The sequence below is a fragment of the Thermobia domestica genome, chromosome 7 (assembly GCF_964235325.1).
Source record: "Thermobia domestica chromosome 7, izTheDome1.hap1.1, whole genome shotgun sequence".
Lineage (NCBI taxonomy): Eukaryota > Metazoa > Arthropoda > Insecta > Zygentoma > Lepismatidae > Thermobia > Thermobia domestica.
In genome coordinates this window covers 23,312,261-23,332,822 of record NC_137460.1, presented here as the reverse complement: position 1 = coordinate 23,332,822, position 20,562 = coordinate 23,312,261, and the positions used below count along the sequence as shown (strand labels likewise).

The 20,562-nt window shown below is 38.4% G+C and overlaps 1 protein-coding gene across 5 annotated transcripts in view; it reads right to left on the bottom strand.

The window, feature by feature from the left end:
• Positions 1-20,562, bottom strand: part of sws (patatin like phospholipase domain containing sws) — a 112,280-nt gene that overhangs the window by 15,621 nt on the left and 76,097 nt on the right. For 4 of the 5 annotated variants that reach the window (XM_081764243.1, XM_081764247.1, XM_081764246.1 and 1 more), the window contains exons 22-24: positions 11,231-11,347; positions 5,401-5,612; positions 2,067-2,156 (exon numbers count right to left, since the gene is read on the bottom strand). In XM_081764243.1, the coding sequence (XP_081620369.1) occupies positions 2,067-2,156; positions 5,401-5,612; positions 11,231-11,347 (419 nt within the window). Of the gene's footprint in view, positions 1-2,066; positions 2,157-5,400; positions 5,613-10,946; positions 11,064-11,230; positions 11,348-20,562 lie in introns of all 5 variants that reach the window. The other variant, XM_081764244.1, reaches the window with a different exon arrangement.

Below are 20,562 nucleotides of genomic sequence, written 5' to 3'. Positions count from 1 at the left end.
TGAAAATTTCCAGAGCATAAATTTAAAATGTTTCCCTTCTTTTCATGATGTTTTCTGTGTCTCAGTACAAGCCAGGAAACACCAGCACCTCTTAACGATTAAGAGAATCATTAAAACGTAGCACGTATTCACTAGTGCCAACGTTGCGAGTCGCGAAAGAGCGTTAAGGACAAACCGCTTTTCATAAATCTTATATAGCTGGCAGGTTGACCGCTAAGATCTGCAAACAACCAAGTTTCTACTCACCCACTTCCTTCCCTGCAGAGAGGGAAACAGTGTTGGTAGTCATCTAAGAAAATATTTGAAATCGTCAACAGATGACGCAAAAATTTGTTACGTGTGTCTGTTAACATGAAATTAATTGTATTTAACATATTTATCATAATCACCATTTTGATTTCTGAAATACTTCTTTTCAAAGATGTAAAGAGAAATTACATTTTACGTAACATTATTTTGATGCTATCTTTTGGTTCCTTTTTGGAGAGTACCTTCCAAAATAGAACAGAATTTATATTTACATCCTTTGAAACAGCTCATAGAATAACCATCACTTAACTTTATGTCTAAGCTGGTGTACTTTACTTCGTGGAAAATGTGGTGGCTTCTCACTCACCAATAATATACGAGGGTCATTCGGAAAGTAAAGAACGTTTTTGTATAAACACTTTAATAACTGATATACAAAGGCGAAATTTGTGTTACATACTATGTGATACTTAAGTTACTTTTCGACATAGTCGCCGTGCAAATTTAAACACTTGTCATACCATGGTACAAGTTTTTCTATGCCTTCGGCATACACAGTTGCCGCCAAACTGCTGAACCAATCACTAACAGCTTCCTTAAGTTCATCATCACTGCCGTAGTGGCTTCCGCCCAAAAAGTCTTTCAACTTTGGGAATAGGTGGAAGTCACTGGGGGCTAAGTCTGGACTATAGGGTGGATGCTCCCAAACTTCCCACTTAAACTGCTGAAGCAAGTCCCTCGTCAATGCCGCGGAGTGAGGACGGGCATTGTCGTGGAGGAGGATGACGCCGCTGGTCAGCAATCCGCGCCTTTTGTTTTGAATCGCGCGGCGAAGTCGACGTAACGTCTGACAGTAGGCAGCTGCATTTATGGTCTCACCTCTCTGCATGTAGTCAACGAGCAAAACACCCTTACGATCCCAAAAGACCGTAGCCATAACCTTTCTGGTGCTCAAAATTTGTTTGGTTTTTTTCGGCTTTTTCGGAGAATTTGAATGGTACCATTCCATGGATTGGCGCTTTGTTTCTGGAGTGATGTGCGAAATCCACGTCTCATCTCCAGTAACAATACGATTTAAAAGTTCATCGCCATCCTTATGGTAACGGCTGAGAAAAGTCAATGCGGCTCCCATTCGCTTGGTTTTGTGTTCCTCCGATAACAGTCGAGGCACCCACCTTGCACTAATTGTTTTGTAACCAAGTTCACCACTGACAATTTCGTACAACAAAGTTCTTGAAATTTCAGGAAAGAATTCGTGCAGCCCATCAATAGTGAATCGCCTATCCTCTTGAATTTTCCGCTCAATTCTTCCTTTGAGTTCGTCAGTCACAACAGAAGGCCGGCCCGAGCGTTCCTCATCGTGCACATTCGTCCGTCCGTCATTAAACATAATGCACCACTTACGAACTGATGCTTCATTCATCACATTTCCATACATCTCAGTGATTTGTCTATAAATTTCTATCGGACGCACTTTTCTTGCATTCAAAAATCTTATCACACTACGAACCTCACACTTGGCGGGATCAGTAATTGTATCGCACATTTTACAGTCGCACAGCGAAGCAATAACAGACCGTAGCGGATCGCAGCTGGTGCCAGACTGAGGCTAAAGCATGCCCAGGTCAATAACCCAGCGGCAGCGGGGGTGGGGGAACACGCGCACGCGCTAGCGCAAAACGTTCTTTACTTTTCGAATGACCCTCGTATTTACATATAGGGAGAATATTTACATACTCCCCAAAACGTCCATATATATATAAAATTAAATTAACCTATCCTGCAAACAAACAAACATTTCTCAAAACATAGCCTACCTTTATCTCATCGAAACTTCCGAACTGCAGAGTCTTGTATTTGTCAATTGGCGGGCGAATATATTCACAATAGTTACTATTTTTCACAGCCTGGAAAAAGTAAGAAGGATTGTTTTTAAAAAGTTGCTACAGATTTTGTTAATTTCATTAAATAGTAAATACAAGTATACAAAGTTCTAGTCAAATTTTACCAAAACCAAACTGCATTTTCTTTTGTCTGAAATATTGTTACTTATAGAGAAATAATGTAAAACTTGATTATGGCGTTATTCATCAAGATTTTATTTTTTATGCAATTATTATAATATTTAACCTCTTTGGCGATGGATTTTATGATCTCTAAGCGCTACTTATGTTTATTTGCAGTTTAACATTCCTTTTGAGCACTGAGTCTATATGAGACGTGAACCTAATGTGCGATTCAAATCACATGTATTCTAACCAAATCGGGCACAACATAAGAAACTTTTTTAACTACAAGGAAGCTCACGAACTCCGAAGGACCACATATTAAATTATTGGTGAAAGGAACTCAGCACAACTAAAGTGACTCCAGACTCTATTCTGGGTATTATTTAGTTTCTTCCCCAAATCAGTTGGTAGTGACTGCAGTTTGTTATTTGTAACTGTGATGTAGTTGTGGGTATAAATACAGTATCGGCATATGGCATAAAAACTAGTGCATAAAACACAAACCCACTTGTGCTACGTGGTCACTAAAAGCACGAAGAATGCGATGTAACCGAGTCAGAGCAGGAGCGCAGAAGGTGGAAGGGGTTCGAGCAGTAGCGATGGGGTGTGTCCGTAGGGAGCAGGAGCGCAGAAGGTGGAAGGGGTTCGAGCAGTAGCGATGGGGTGTGTCCGTAGGGAGCAGGCGCGTCAGCTACAGTGGATACACACATAAACGAGGTTGTTTAGAACGGCATACTATAAGTCACAGTACCGGTCCCAGAGTAGTCGACGGATTTGGGGGAGATACTAAATGCCATCCTCTATTCCTTTGGACTCTCATTACATTCCCTTCCATCACTGTATGGACTTCGTAAGACACTAGTACGAAGCTAAGTTGGCGCAGAGCTATCAGTACAAAAGATATTTTCCCTAAGATAGAAAGTTCTCTAGTAAACATTATAAGTGAAATAAAAATCGCTTCACATTCAGCATAGGTCATATTCATGGCTTAAAGGCAGGGGAAGAGTTAAAGTGTCCATACTTCTGTAACTTCGGCACTTACGGAAGTACAACCTTCAGGACTTCCCAGGTTGTCAAAGGTAGTTATTTTAAGATAGGCTAGGTAACCTCGAACTCCATTGGAACGAGGGTAAAACAAACGAGACAATTTTCCCGCCCCACCAGCAAATGAGAGAGGACACCCAGTTTGTAAGTAAATACCTCACCAACTACGCCACTGCGACCCTAACATTCTATTTATTATTATTATTATTATTATTATTATTATTATTATTATTATTATTATTATTATTATTATTATTATTATTAAGAAGAAGAAGAAGAAGAAGAAGAAGAAAAGAAGACAAAATGTTTCTTTCAATTTTTAGTTTCGGGACAGTAATGACTTCAGAACACATCGTTCTGCTTGTTTTTAATAGTTGTTCTTATTAATTTATTTTCTCTGATGTTTGTAGGCAGAGATCAGTTTGTCCGATGGTGGTTCATTTGGAATTTAACGTTCTTTTTCGGCTTTGAGGCTATTTGAGACGTGAACTTATAGCTTAACGTGCATCAGAAACACATGAGTGTCCTCCGAGGGAACATTACGTGCCTAAGCTGAAGTGAAAAGTCGTTATGTAATACCATCATATTTTGTCAAATAAATACGGAATACTTACTTTAATGCCTTCAAGGATATGACAAATGCAAAAGGACAATGAGGTAAGTGAGTGAAATGCTGTTACGTTAGGAACAAACATAATACCCCACAGAGAACTCACAGACGCAAGTGTTTATCAATCATAAAGCACTCCGTCGAATTTCGAAATTGAAACCTTACGCATCACCGAACCTGTGTGCCTCTCAACATTTTGTCATTAATTAACTGACATTTTGATACAGAAAATGCTGAAACGAAATTTCTTAGAGTCAAAATTGTAAAATTGCAATGATACTCACGAAGTTCGAAAGTCATGGTAACGTATTTGATAAGACGGCCTTCCCGGGTTCGATCCCGGCGGGAGGTGAGATTCATTTATCGTTCCAGTGTGGTTCAGGAATTCGTCCAGCCTCTATAAAATAGGTACTAGCGAATCCTAGAAGGCAACGGTGGTCGCAACGTGGTGCTTCTTTCGCTGTTCTTAGAAAACATAGGATGAAGCGTTACTAGAACTGACTACACTGCCTCTGCACGTGCTGAAGTCAAGTAAATATGACATTTTATCTTCACATTGGTCGTGAGCCTGATTCACTTGTAAATGAATTGGGGGCGTAATTTTATCTTCTTACTCTCAAACTTAGTTATCTGCGTAATTTGAGGCTCTACCCATTCAGACAATGACTAATAAAAATCTGTATGTATCAGCTCTTGTGTGAGGGGTTCCTAATTCGATACCCGACCATGTAAGTTTGTTTGCTGAAGTTCACTGCTCCTTTTCAGTGCCGAGGCTACATGAAACGTACACTTACACTTTTAAGATGGAATCGAAGCCACTATAATGCGTTCAATATGCTCTTCTACCGAAATCAAACCCGGGACCGTGAGTTTGCGATGGTATATACCGTGTTTGTGAGTTTTCTCGGGGTCCTCCTGTTTCCTCCGACGGCGCCGCAGTGACTCAGTGGTAGACCGCTCACCTCTGATAAGTGGGTTTGTTTCGATTCCCACTCGCACCAAGTGCTTTATGGTGGGCAAATACCGTGTGCGTGCGTTTTCTCGCGGTTCGCCTGTTTCCTCCCACCTTCTTCATTCTACCTTTTTCATTCATTTATCAACGTAACCACCTCCCGATCATTTACTTACATTAAACACCTCCTTTGGTCTGGAGAGCATAAACATGAGACGTAAAACAAGAAATTTTTATTTGAAGGATTTAGGATTTAGATTTCTGGGTTCTGGGGAAAGGAAAGGAAGCGGCCTGGGACCTATAAGTTAGGTACCACAGCGGCATTTGCCTGGTGTGAATGAGGAAAACCCAGGAAAACTTCATTCAAGGTGGCTGGTCTGAAAAAGCTGTTACACTTTTTCGGCCGAGTGCTCGCACCGGGAATTGAACCCGGGACCGCACGCAGAATTTCATTGCAAAAATCATATACAAAATAGCATAACTCAGGATGCAAATTACTCTACTGGCAGTTGGTAAATAGGCACTCGAATTCTTACCTCTAATTGCCTAACACAAGAAACATACGCCAAACGGTCTTGAACGTCTGCCCATTGCGGTACTTTAACAGGCGATGAGAACGGGTTCCATCTCTTCCATAGCAGCCACCACCCGGAGAGACAATCTCCATAATTTGTGAGATCAGTGTCGTCCTGAGAACCAACGTCAATGGCCAAGATGTGTTTCGCTCCTCGGCTTCTCATGATGTCGGCTGAAATGGAGTTTCAGATTACAACTATATACTAAGCACAACTCTTTAATTTATCACCATACTAAGGAACCCGTTAATGCAAACGGTTTTCTATCAGCTATATCGATTACTACAGCAAATAGTGTTCTAGTAATCTTCAAGCTTTCCCAACTTTTTTCAAGCTTTATCATTATCTGATAATAGAATTTATGATGGGCACTATCGAATATTTTTCCCTATTCGAATAGAAGTGTTGAAGTATCAATAGTTCCTTCTTCTTCTTAAAAAGTAGTACTCTTAATACTCTCATTTTTTCGGTAAGGGCCTATTCTGTTTGTCATAACGACCAGACTGTGTTACGTGATCATGTTGCGTGCTAAATCGAGTCTGGAGATTCCAAATCCAGATGTGAGATATTTCAAGCACGTAACCTCCGCGTGGAATGCCCTGGGTAATTCGCAGAAGATGCATATACTTTATCATTATTATTGATTTTACTCAAACAACTTGACTTTTGACAATGTCCTATCCATATTTACCTTACGTACTATACATCGTTTTTAAGCTCTTCATTATATCTTTGCAATATGCTTTTAATTAGCCATTTTCTTATTATCGTAGTTATTGAGATACGTGAACGATTTTTTTTTTTTCATCGATTTTCCATTGACTTTAATGTTAATATTTCGTGAATTTTTTTACTAGGTTCCATTCATTTTAGGACAATTTGTTTTTGGAATATGGAATCTACATAGTCTCTTCTACATTTGAGCTGAATTTCAGCCATCTTCCCCAAAGTCTGTTCACATCATTGCGACTGGATAGGCCCTTTATTCGCTAGTCAGACAATTACTATTCTTTTACTTGTTCTAACCCTCTGTGAACTGTTATCTCAGTTAACGTTAAAAAAAAAAAAAAAAATCCATACCCTCCCGCTTCATGCACAGACATTTCCCCCCACTAAACTCGCTTGAAACTGCTGATGTTGGGAGCCTGCTGATCTTCCACCATAGAATTATTAGTCCTCCCTCTGCGATACGGTAATGTCGTGACAGACGCAAGCCAATGACTACATTGCCTTCATTACTCTATGCTTCCACCCTCAGTGTTGCCTTAAAGTAATTCGAAAATTTTGACTGTCAACTATTGCCTGGAATTTACTCGACAGTGCACAAAAATTGAACGAAAATGTGTTATTAAGTCTTCCTGAGAACCACACAGTAAGGCAGTACGATACTAAAACAGTATATAAATACCGAAAGTGTATATTAAGAACTGTTTAGGTCCTCGCAGTAAGTAGGCTTCTGAAATTCGGTAATACTATAGATATCGATAGTATGTATTTTATCTGTTCCTCTAATCTAAGTCTTTTTCTATTCAAGAATACATTCACATATACCAAGAACACAAAGTGGATAGTTACACAGATTAATAAAGAAGTCTTAATAGTTAAATACCAAACTCCTTGAAACAGTATAGCATAACAACTGACACCGCGTACTGTGTCTGGAATGAAAAGATGTCAATCCAGCACAAACAAAATCCCATGAAAGCAACATTAGATTCTTAGTATCCCATTACAAAGGAAAACCATACGGTACTCTGCCAGAACCACAGAATGCGTTCGCACAAATCTACCAAATAATTTGAGTTGTATTCGATAGTGCTTATCATTATATAAAATACCAAACTTACTTATTAATTAGTCAAAATGACATTAACCATATGTCAGCCTATTTAAACACGGAATAAAGGTAAGCTGTACTAATAATTAATCATAACAATTAACTCAACGGTACTGTGATCAAGTTTCATTCCCTTTCGCAAATTCAAATTTACGGCATGGAAGCGATGCTCCCGTACAGTCTGGTAAAAAAAAAAAAAAAAAAAAAAAAAACGAGATGAGTTTAATTTCTTATTTAAGCACAGAGAAACTACCTAAACTGGCATTATTAAGATGTAAAGACACTCTCACTTATGGATATAACTTTACTTGTTTACTTAATCAGTTTACATGTTTGCTTAGCTAAGAACAATTTCACCCTAGCCTGGTGAAAGGCTAGGTAATGTAATGTAAGTGATAAAGAATTATGGAATGTTACAGCATTACGTGCAGCGTCTCAAAACATTAGAAAAAAAAAAAAAAAAAAAACTTTTTTCTATGTACATATTCATATTGTTCCTTCACTTAAACATGCTGGTAAATTGTTATTAATTTTAATGAGAGCTACTTTATATAGTTCTAAGAAGAAAAAAGAAAAACACGACTTTTTCTATTAGATTCGCATATACACTACACTGCCATTAATAAGCGGACATTCCCCGAAAGACAAGCAGACTCGTTCAGATGAGACAATTGGTGATAGAGAGTGAGTAAGCGCTTGGGAGAACGTCATATAAGCGTTTGCAGTCAAAATGAACGGATGGCGGGAGATGAGTGAAGATTAAATTAGCATGAACGCCCACCGATTTAGTCATTCAATATGTGAGTTTTCCGGCAAACTCCATATCTCGTGTGCTATAGTCTCTAACCAGAAGTGAAATGGAAACGAAAGGGAATGATAAAACCGCAACCCCGACTAGGAAAGCCTCGGAAGTTGTCTCATAGAGACGGGTTATGACTTGAACAATGTAGCCACAGAGTTTCGGGAGTGATGTCAGTAAAGATACTATTCTTCATGAGATGTTAGAACTGCAGTTCAATGGGCGAGCTGTTGGCCCTACGCCAAGGATCACACAAGAGAACGGGCGCCACCGATTACAGAGGTGCAAAACGCGACAGTGAGGTAATGACAGAGCATCATGTGGAGTAACGAATCACGCAATCCTATCCGATGGACGTCAATGGATATAGCGCATGCTACGTAAGCGCTACTTACCGGAATCCATTGTTCATACTGTGAAATTTGGCGGTGGAGGAATCATGGTATGGACCTCATGGTTTGGACTCGAACCCTTGGTCTTGGTGCCTAGAACAATGGATGCCAATGCCTATGAAGAAATCTTAAAGATTCCTGTGCTTCCTATCCTTTGGTAACTGTTCAGTAGTAGGCCGTGTATATTTCAACATGCAGATGTCAGATTAATTAAGATATGTTTAAGTGAATCCCAAAGTAAAGTCCGGGTAGGAAAATTTTGTCCACGAGCTTCCACGTCGAAAATGGCCTGAAACAAGGAGATGCGTTGTCGCCATTATTATTTAACTTTGTGCTGGAATACGCCCTAAGGAAAATCAAAGATAGCAACCAGGGTCTAGAGTTGAACGGCATTCACCAGGTTATGGCATATGCTGATGATGTAAATTTAATAGGGGATGATAGGAGAACAGTAGAAATAAATGCAGAGATCTTATTAAACGCTTGCAGGGACATGGGTTTAGAAGTAAATGCAGAGAAAACTAAATACATGGAAGTGCGTCGGGACCGTAATATGGCAAATTGTGGAGGCGTTAAAATATTAAATAATGCTTTTGATAAAGTGGATACTTCCAAATATTTAGGATCAATATTAACAGACGAAAATCATATTCACGAAGAAATTAAATGTCGACTAAAAGCAGGGAATTCGTGTTACTACTTGGTTCAAAATCTCTTGTCGTCGCGAATTCTGTCGAGGAATTTGAAGCTTAAAATATATAAAACGATAATCATGCCTGTTGTTCTGTATGGTTGCGAAACATGGTCACTTACTCTGAGAGAAGAACATAGACTGAAAGTATTTGAGAATAGGATCCTGAGAAGAATATTCGGACCCAAGAGGAACGAGAATGGGGAATGGCGGAAGCTTCATAACGAGGAACTACATAGTTTATACGGTTTACCCAACATTGTTAGGGTCGTCAAGTCGAGGAGGCTTAGGTGGGCAGGTCATGTAGCTAGAATGGAAGAAAGTAGAAACGCTTTCAAAGTCTTGACTGGTAGACCCATAGGAAAACGGCCATTAGGAAGACCGGCGCAGATGGGAGGATAATATTAAGATGGATCTCGCAGAGATAGGAATACAAAGTAGAAACTGGATGCAATTAGCTAAGGATAGAAGTCAGTGAAGAGCTTTTGTGAACGCGGCACTGAACCTCCGGGTTCCATAGGCCATCGAGTTAGTTAGTTTTTAGTTAGATGTCAGGATGCCATCACAGAACGATTTGAGGAGATAAAGATGCAAGCATTCGATTGGCCGGTCCAAAGCCCCGATTACAACGTCCAGAAACCATAACCTCACTATTTGTCATTTTGCATGATGAACAGAGGACTATATCTGCCGAAGTCTACCTAGAAGGATGAATGACGGACACACGCCATATTAACTCATTATGTGCAGAAGAGGAACAAGTTCTTAGTGGTGTCCGGGCACTAATGGCAATGTAATGTATTTTGAGATAACAAAAACAAAGAATAATCGTAAGTTGCGTGATTTTGTGTAATCCTACAAAATCCCTACAAAGGGGTTTTGATTTAATTTCAATCTGTTAATTTGAAGTTCTGGATTTATAAGTATCTGGAAAATATGTTGGTAAACAAAACTAATTGACAAGAAACTGAGAAGTCAAAAAACATTATACACTTTTCATTATATCTGATTATGATTTATTAGAGTTTTTTTTTTTTAAAAAAAAGAAGTGGCAGGAAAGAGATGAAGAATTTATAAAGAAGAGTACTCTCTTTCTTCATCATATGAAAGTAGTAACACACTCTCTTATCGTATTGTAAGCCGACCCCCCGGAAAATATAAACGAAAACAGAAAAAAATATTAATGAAGCACACAAAGCATATAGAACAATTTTTATAGCTAAATGCTAGTAAATTCTGCTAAATTAATACTTTTTATGTCAAGAAATTTATTTTTCTTGTGAATATTTAAAATTTCCGCTAAATCCCAACATAAACAATACAAAAATTTGAATTTCTTCCTTGACAAAAATTAAAATCCACAATTAGAAGAAAATCCTCTGACTTGACAATACTGAGTTTATATGATGGCAAAAATTTTCTTATGGCGGCTTCTGGTGATATGTTTCGAAACTTTTTCCTACTGCGTCGATAAAGGATGTCTTCTACTATTTTATCAGCCATATTAACGACGGCGGTTCTAAGCAAAGAGGCATTTTTTGAATCCAGAAAAAAAGTCAGCTTATAATTGGATAAAAACGATAATGCTCAGTTAAGAAAAAAAAAAAAAAACACTTTGTAAAAGGAGAATATCGTATAGTATATTGTATTTGTACCATCACCAACAGGAATTTATAAGTTTCTCTAAGTTCAAATTAAGTTCTTTTCTTATACCTACTAAAGGACTACCCTTTAGTACTATAACTAAAACACTTTCTTTTTTTTTTAAGTTTTTATTTCTACAATTACCTGGTACGTTGTTCACATAACAACCGTCAAGCAGTAAATGACCATCTACGGGATCACAGATGGGTGGAAAAACCCACGCTACAGACATGCTCGCTCGAACATAACGCCAGAGACCACCTGTGGACATTATTTAGCCGAAACAAATTCTTAAGCACATCAAAAGAAGGAAATTAGTACTTTCAGAAAAAAAAAGAGTATACTACCAAGAATTTACACTTCTTTGCTACAGATGTTTTAAGGCTTTATACAGAAATATGTATAGATAGATGCTTGTGATTGGTTACCTGGGAGGTTGTTGACGTATCCGCCATCAAGTAACAGATGTCCATCGACTGGGTCACAAAGAGGGGGCATAAATCCAGACAGTGTCATTGAACCTCGTACGTAACGCCATAAAGACCCTGCAATTAATCACAAATGATGCATCATCTTATAATATATAGGGAGGATAATATACGAAAACCAAAACAAGGATAAACACAAACACATTACCTTGTAATCCATGGTCTCCCTTCCCAGTTTAATCTAGTCGTTTAGGCAAAGTACTAAACGACTAAAAGCATCAGTTACTGCTTTTTGAAGCTGGCTGGAACTTGAAGTTGTCACAAAATTTCTTTGTCCCTAGACGTTTCTAAATAATTCCTCGTTTATCTACATTCATATTTTAAGCTTGAAAAAAAATCAAGTAATACATATACTGTATATACTGAAAATATATAAGAAATAATACAACTTTCCCCGTTGGTTTAATGGCTAGAGCATGTCTATTCCAGATGTGCCCTCGGAAAATATGAGAAACATACTTCGGCCCCACCCCCGCTATCCTCTGAAGGAGGAAACCCCGCTTTAATAAGAAAAGAAGTGAATGACATCGTCTGTGTTGTCAATTTGTCATTCAGTCGTTTGGTCTTGACGAGTGAAGATCATACGCAAGGCCGTAACTTGTGGGGGGACAGCGGGGTAACTGCCCCGCCGTTCGAGGAAGGCCCATTTTACGAAAAAAAAAAAATCTTACTTCATATAAGATATGAACATGAAATTATAAATGAAGCATCAAACAGGTTCACTACATTACATAAACAAAAGAACACACAAAAGATAAATAAAATAAAAATGAGTCGTGGGCCCATTTCAGTAAAAAAAAAAAAAAAAGTCTACTATTAGGGGCCCTAGAAATAATATTTATTCGTATGGCTTTGAGATTTGTCAATATTATTAACTTAATTAATTTGTCATGTATGGTAGGGACCCAGAAGCGTAACTAACGGAACCGCAAACTTTGCCACGCGACAGAGCTCACAGGCTCGGGGGGGGGGGGCACAAAGATTAAGAGAAAGATAGAAACAAGGGGCCTATTTTGGAATTTTGCGGGAAGGCCAAAGTGATTATTTTTCTAGGGGACTCAAACATTAATACTCCCCCCCCCCCCAGAAAAAATCTAAGTTACGGCGCTGATCGTAAGCTACTTAGAATGGTTAACAAGGCAGAGCATAGCGAAGTCCGTGAAATAATTCATTGTGGCAACGCTACCGCAACCAACAATTGAAAGATCTCGGCCGCAGCAACTTGTTCCTCCTCTTGCGAGGGAGGTACGGGGAAACACACAACAACAGCAGCGCCAGAAGGGGCACAGTTGAAATAGAATCGCTCTAGTACGTATGCCTTTGGTGCGCGTGATCCACATTTTGATTACCGTTGGGATAGCACAAAAAAGTTCATATTAATTCGCTTTCATTAATCATCGGTCTTCTTTAGCCTAAGAGCATAATCGTGGGACGTTAAACTAAAAATTTTATCATTCATATTCATAAATAGTAATACATACTTACCACTGTAGTTTTGCTTCTATTTTTAAGAGTATACAAATATACTTTAAGGATGCAGGGTAGAGATGCCATTTTGAAAATGTTTACTACAGGTTAATATATTTATTTTCTACTTTTTTCTAAACCGACTTTAATGCTTTTATTAATCCATTTGTATTATTTATGGTATTGATTACATGCTGAAGGGCAAGCACACTCAACACTAACCTTCGCACTATTCCGATGTTCGTCTTGTCTTTTCATTGTTTTCTCAGAGTTATAGCAAAAATACAAGTGATACATTATTCAAAAGGAATATCAGAGTTTATCAAGCTTCGTATCATTTACTTAATTAAAATACACCAATCAAATAATATTTAATTAAAATTAAATGCTTATACATTTGTAACATTTATTTTTTACAAATTAAGGTTGTAAAAGGTTACAATTAAAATAAAATCAGAACTTTAATAAAATTACCTTTGAGTTCAACAAAACGAGAAAATATTTTACCCCATACAAAAATAAAGTAACTATTTTCAAGATGCGTCTCTAAACTACAAGGTGTCTATATATTTTTGAGGATTACCTATCTTTGCTCAGAGGGTGCATATACTGTACAGCAAGGCAATTGTACCTATATCGTTTACGATTGTTTTTAGACTTCCAAGCTATGCTATGCATCATAAGGTGGCGCTAGGATTTTGGTAATGTGGGTGCAGGCTAGGATGGGACAACACATCTTAACATTGTTGCCAGAACGCTCTGCACTATTGAGCCTTAAGATCTCAAAAATAATCCCTAAATTTTACTTAAAACAGAAAAAAAACCTAGAAAAACACGGTATGATACCAAGTAACTTACAGGGTCGTATCCAGAAGTAGTAGGACTTTTAATTATTGAATATTTTGGTACATCGACTACATACTCTTCAAAATAGGCCCCTTGGGCACTCACACACTTCTGGTAGCGAGCCTTCCAGGTCGCCCTCCGGGATGCCGTTCAGCGCCCTCGTCGTCGCCGCTTGGACCGCTTCCATCGCTTTGCAGCCCCCCCCCCCTACATTGCTCCGTGCGCGCGGGAAAAAATCAGTCGTTCTACTTCTGGATACGACCCTGTATGTGAGACTTAAGAAGTCAGTCAAATATATCCAAAAATAGGAAACAAGAAATATACAACATGGAAAGGTTTATTGTAGGAAATCTGAAAATTGAAGTTAATATGGGTGCAGCTGCACCCACTGTAGCGCCGCGTATGCTATGCATAAGGATCCAAAGCTTCACAGAACGACTATGTTTGTCTGTTCACAAGTATCACACTAAAAATGGTACGAAATTGCGTTTTTTTTTTTTTTTTTTTTTTTTTAAATCGATTCAGCGTTTCAGGATTAGATTCCATCTCATCTGTTAACTCTCTACTCAAACTGAAAGTGGTAGACATTAACCAGACTTCAATGTTGACCGCCATAGAACAAAAACGATAAGAGAGAGAGACAAGTTGTTTTTCGGAATCTATGCGACGTCTGAAGAAAAGATACCATCTTCACTCGCATCTCTCTAGAAGAACTGTAAGTGGAAGATATTTACTAATACTTCCGGTTTCGATAGTGATCTTCATAGAGCAAAAACGGTAGCAAAAATCGAGAAACGGCCTTTTGAAATCGATTCAGCATCGCAACGAAACAACTGTTCTATTCAATGCGATAGAAAATAATTTCCGTTATCAACATTAATCGTCATAAAACAAATACGGTAATAGATAGCGATAAACAGTTTTTAAATCGATTCAGACGATATAATCTTCACTCGCATCTCGCTACTAAAACCAGAAATAGTAGAAATTTCGTGGAGACACCGTAGTCTACTGGTTAGAGAGTTGGACTCTCATCCGCGTTCGATTCCCGGCCAGTGCTTTCCAAATTTTGGCGTCCCCTCAGTGTCGTGAGGCAAACTGGGAAGTCACATGAATAACAGACATGACAGCTACTAGGTCTAGAAAGCTCCTAATGCACCTAATTAGAAATAATGCTGACGACGTGTTAGTCGCTAAGATGGACTTAGTTCGGGCGGTCGCTAACAGATGGCGTTCGAGCGGCTCACGCTCATAAGGGCTGTCATACCAGTGGTTAGTTAGTTTTAGTAGAAAATTAGTACTACTCCCTGCTTCAACATTGAGCTCCATAAAGCAAAAAGATTAAGATATAGCGAGTGATGTTTTTTCGATATGGATTCAGCAGGTTCTATCACTGATCTTATCTCTCTGTTGTAATCAAACGTTTCAGTATTGAAAATGAAATGAAATCTTTGAGTTTTACGTCCCACGATTATGCCAGTGAGGCTAAAAGAGACGGTAATAATGAGAAATGAATGAAATGGTGGAATGAAGAAAGTGGGAGGAAACGGGAGAACCCCGAGAAAACCCACGCACACGGTGTTTGTCCACCACAAAGTCCACCCAGCGCGAGCTGGGATCGAACCAGGGACCCCAAGCACCAGAGGTGAACGCTCTACCACTGAGCCACCGCGCCCCCGTGTTTCTGTTTTGAACTGGCATATTTTGCGAGTCTATCGTAGTTTCACACTGAGGAACAAAACTCGCCTTTTTTTAAAATTCTGTATTTATAATAATAATAATAATAATAATAATAATAATAATAATAATAATAATAATAATAATAATAATAATAATAATAATAATAAAGTATACTGAATGTGAATTAAGCTTTTCGAAGATCTTCCTTTATCAACTTTAATATGCTATTCAACTTTTACTAGTTTCTTTCAACTTTTACTAGTTAAGCATTCCAAAATATGGACATAACTTCCATTTGAATTACAAAAGTTATATAAATATTAGCTTTCGACATAAGAAAGATATCTTAACTTTTACTTTTAAGTTGCATTCCAAAACATTATGAAAAGCATATCGAAATGCCTGAAGAATACTTACAAAGCATCGAATTGACTTTGTTTATTCATATTTTTCGGTAGATCTGATGCATTGTGATAAATACGTTTTGAATGCAAATAGCTAAACATATCTTTACATGTGAAATGTTTGAAATTGAGTTGACAATACACCTGAGCTTAGAAAATGCGGACAAATCAGAGAATTTCGGAAAATGTATGCGAGCTGAAACTTTTACTATCAAAATATGAATATGTGCACATAAATGCTGACATATTGTAACTTACCTCCATATTCATCGAATTCAGCAGTTCTCGAACATTAAAACAAAGTACTGAAGAAAGAAAGGATCAGGATTACGAATTAGATTTTTGGACTGTCAGCATCTATGGATGTTTAATCTGTCACGTATATGAGGGATGATGTCTCTCGGCGAGAGCACACTATCCGATGAAAGGTAAGAAAGAAAGGACTGGGGAAGGAAGCGGCCTGGGGTTTGTATGTAAGATACCATCCCGGCATTTGTCTGGAAAAACTATTACACTTTTTCGACGGAGTGTCCCCACTGGGAATCAAACCCGAGACCGCTTGCACCAAAGGCGAAAGCGTTACCGACTACGCCACGCGGGGCCACCAGAAGAACGAGGGAATGGGGGAGGAATTCAATCTGACAGTCAAAGTAACTTCAAAACAATAGATCTAAAGCAGCAAACAGCTAAGAATCTACAAATATTAATTCGCAGAAGGGTATAGAAATTTGTTTGTAAGATTTATTTATCAATAAATCTCTATTTACATACCATTTAACCAAGTTTATAAATGCAAAAGCCCCTCCCCCCCCAAAAAAAAAAATCACACTATCAACTATCAGTATATATATGCATATAAGCATAATCACATCGACATGCTTTCCATAAAATGACATATGACCAAGTATTATAAAAGAAATGCAGCACAATCCACCAATTGTTATGCATATTCTAGTAGGATTTAAAGATTAATTAGATGGGAAAGTGTAGTTGGTGTACGTAAATTATACTAGCTAAAGCGTTAAAAATAATTTGATTCAGCGAACATCATTTGACATCTATATGATTAAAGTAAAAATACGTATGTTTAAAGAATGTGCTCAGTATGGAATGTGCTACGTGTCTTATTAGGGTATAATTCAAGCTGTAGCTACGATATTTGTTTCAACTTTATGTGAACTCAACATATGTTCGTAATACGAGGAGTATTTAGTAAAAATCACATTGATTAGTTACTTAACATATTATATACAGGGTTCATTATGAAAGTAATGAGCATGATGCTACCCTGACTCAACAATCCACCGCAGCGCGCGTGCCGGCGCGGAAAAAGTAGTGGGTGGTCTGTCCTTCCAAACCCGCCCGGAGTCAGTCTGCTGCGAGCAGTGACAGCGTGTGGATGTCGATCCGCGTGAAGCACGTTTTTACAAGTTGTAACACGGCGCGATGGAGGGTTCGCTCGAACAACGCTACGCCATAAAATTTTGCGTCAAGTTGGGTAAGAATGGCACGGAAACTTACCAGATGCTGAAAGAGGCCTACAAGCAGGAGTATTTGACAAGATTCCAGGTCGGAAAATGGCACAAGTCGTTTAAGGAGGGTCGGGAGGAGGTCGCCGACGAGCCCCGTTCTGGACACCCAACAACGGCCAGGACCGACGACAACGTTAACCGTGTGCGTGAAGTGTTGCGCTCAGACCGGCGTGTGAGCATTCAACAAATCGCAGACACCCTAAACATGTCAACATTTGCGGTAAATGGGATAGTGACCGAGGACCTGCAAATGCGAAAGGTCTGTGCGAAGCTTGTGCCGAAGGTGTTGACGAACGAACAAAAAGAACTTCGAGTTTTGCGCTGCAAGGAGTTGTTGGCATTGTGTGAAAGTGATCCGGACTTTTTAGACTCGGTCGTAACTGGAGACGAATTCTGGATGTTCGAATACGATCCAGAATCCAGTGTGGAGTGGCACACCTCATTCTCCCCCGCCCCAAAAAGGCGCGCATGAGCAAATCCCGAATCAAAACCATGCTCATTGTCTTCTTCGACGTTCGAGGAATCATCCATTTCGAGTTTGTGCCACCAGGACAACCTGTGAACACAAGATTTTATCTAGAAGTGCTCAAGAGACTGAAACGCAGGGTCGCCCGCGTTCGAAGTGACATCAAAGACTCAATGAAACTCCACCACGACAATGCACCAAGTCACACCGCCTTCACCATCGTAGACTTCCTGGCCTTTGCAAAAACCTTGTTGATTCCCAAGCGGAAACCATTCAGTCGGATCGGTACATTCAATTTTGAACGAGAATTTGAGCATGAGGAGAGTGTCCGTGAAATCTGATTCAGGCTTTCATCGCTAAACGCAACATTCCTGTGTGTCATCAGGCTCCCTATTCACCCGACATGGCTCCATGTGACTTTGGTTATTTCCCAAGCTGAAAATGCCACTAAAAGGGACCCGATTTGCGAAATGCGATGGCACGGTTACTCACCATTCTGAAAACTGCGTTCCAGAAGTATTTCCAACAATAGCGGGAGCGCTGGGAGAAGTCTGTGCATTATCAAGGAGGCTACTTTGAAGGGGATTAGTGTTTCGGATTTCCAAATCAATAAATGTATTTTTGCCAACCAAATGTTCCATATTTTTTAAACATAACTCGTAAAAGCATCACTAAAACTGATTATTGCATTAGTATTAAAGGCTTCAAGTGACTAATAATTTGTCAGTAAGTATGAAGTAAAATATAACAATACACTTTCTCTCGGTTTGGAATAGATGTTATAGTAATTTCTCTTATATATTTTTGATTCTATTTCTGTTACTAGTTATAATCCTTACACATAATTATGAATCAACTTTAACAATTAGAATATCTATATTACACTCATCAATTCATCATAGCACTACTTCTCCGCGAACTAACTGTGAGCACGAAAGTCACTAATTTCCTTTCACTCAAAGTACCAACCAGTTAATTTCACATCCGTTAATCCTTTGAATTTATATAGCAGTTGCTAGTTACAAACATGCCAAAAAGTCGCGAAATGTGTATATAAAACTACATATGAATGAACTAAATATCTACAGAATCACAAAATGCAGATATTTTTCAATATCAAGTTGTCTAAAAAATATCAAGTCTTTGGAGGTCAAAATTAAGAGTACACTTATTGCGATTTGGAAATAACATTACGAAACATATCCACTATTTTGTTCGATGATTTGGCATTTTTCCGGCAACACCATAATCTCGTTACTATAGAATTTCTGTGGTTTCTGGTCAAAACATTGTGACACGTGGTTTTCACAGGTCTCTCTTGAAACTAACTTAATACCATTCAGGGAGCTCTGCATAGATCAAAATAAATTGTAGACGGTGCTAGGTCTGTGCTATACGGTGGATGCATTTTTGTAGCGCTAGCAAACACATTCACATTTGTTTCCTTATTCAAATGTATAGAAATAAAATGGGATCAGTCATTGGTATATACTAATGTAAAAATAGCATCCGTTAGTCTAGTTATTCCGTCATAACCATCATTGAACCCTCGTAGATAGTCATATTACATATGCTTATCACTCAATCTTACTCAATTACATGCATTCACTACCAAAAGATACGTTTTATATACTTACAAAGGGTTAACACAAAAATCGCCTCTACTAGATGCAATGGTTAGCTCCCTTCACAAACAAGAATCTTTGATGGCGAAGTTTTCGGCAATCGGATACTCATTCTTACTAATCAAATACATCTAGACACTCATTAATATAAAAACCCTTTAGTGTCAAATTTTTCTGGAAGCGCTCCGGAATTACTTTACATGATCAGTGTGATTCATTAACTAAGTTCACATGCAACTTTGAAACACCTACTAACACATAAAAACTCCTTGCAAATTAATGTCTCCAAACTGAGAAACCTACTGTACTCTCTTAATCAAAAATATGGCCTTCCGTGAAAACTTGAACTAGAATGGATAGTATTTAAGTTACGAACACTTCGTCTGAGCACAGTCTTCATGCCTATCAAATTTCTCGAATATGTATCGGTATTCTAGGTCACCGAGACCTACCAGCTACAGATGCTAGCAGCCTAGATCACATTACTTTCCCATGTCTACTGCAACATTAATCTCTCGATATACTGCTTAACATATTATTTACTTACCTAATGATTCTTTTAATGTAAAAGAAAATATTTGAGTTTTATGTTCTACAGTTCTGCTGAGTGGACTAAAGGAGATTGGTGATGATGAAATATGAATGAAATTGGTGGAATGAAGAAAGTGGGAGGAAACGGGAGAACCATGAGAAAATCCACGCACACGGTGTTTGTCCACCACAAAGCCCATTTGGCGCAAGCTGGACCCCACGCACCAGAGATGAATACGCTACCATTGAGCCACCACGGTCCGTCAATGTAAAAGAATACGTTGTTAGTGGACTAAATATCCTTTTTACCTAAATAATATACTATAAGAATAATACAATACTCTTTTAAAGAACATTTAAGTAGTACTGTTTCTCCCTAAATGAAATTATTTTACATAAGTTTATTCATCAAATATACATTTTAACAATCGTAAAACTATGTCTGAAAATTAATACCTGATCTACCTTCTACATGAACATCCATTAAATTATCTAAACATTACATTAAATTCGAATTGGACCGGGAATTGTTACTTAGTTCTTTTCTTTTGTCATAAACTCATTTATTCATTATTTTGGCTGTATGCAGCTCAAGCAGTTTAATTCTCTTTTATTTTAAAAGGACTGTCACTTACTAGCAGACGACGTTTCTATGTGTGCGTTCTCTCACTCAGAGAGTGCAGGCGGCTGGCGTGACCTTGGCCAGCGCTTCTCCAGCCAA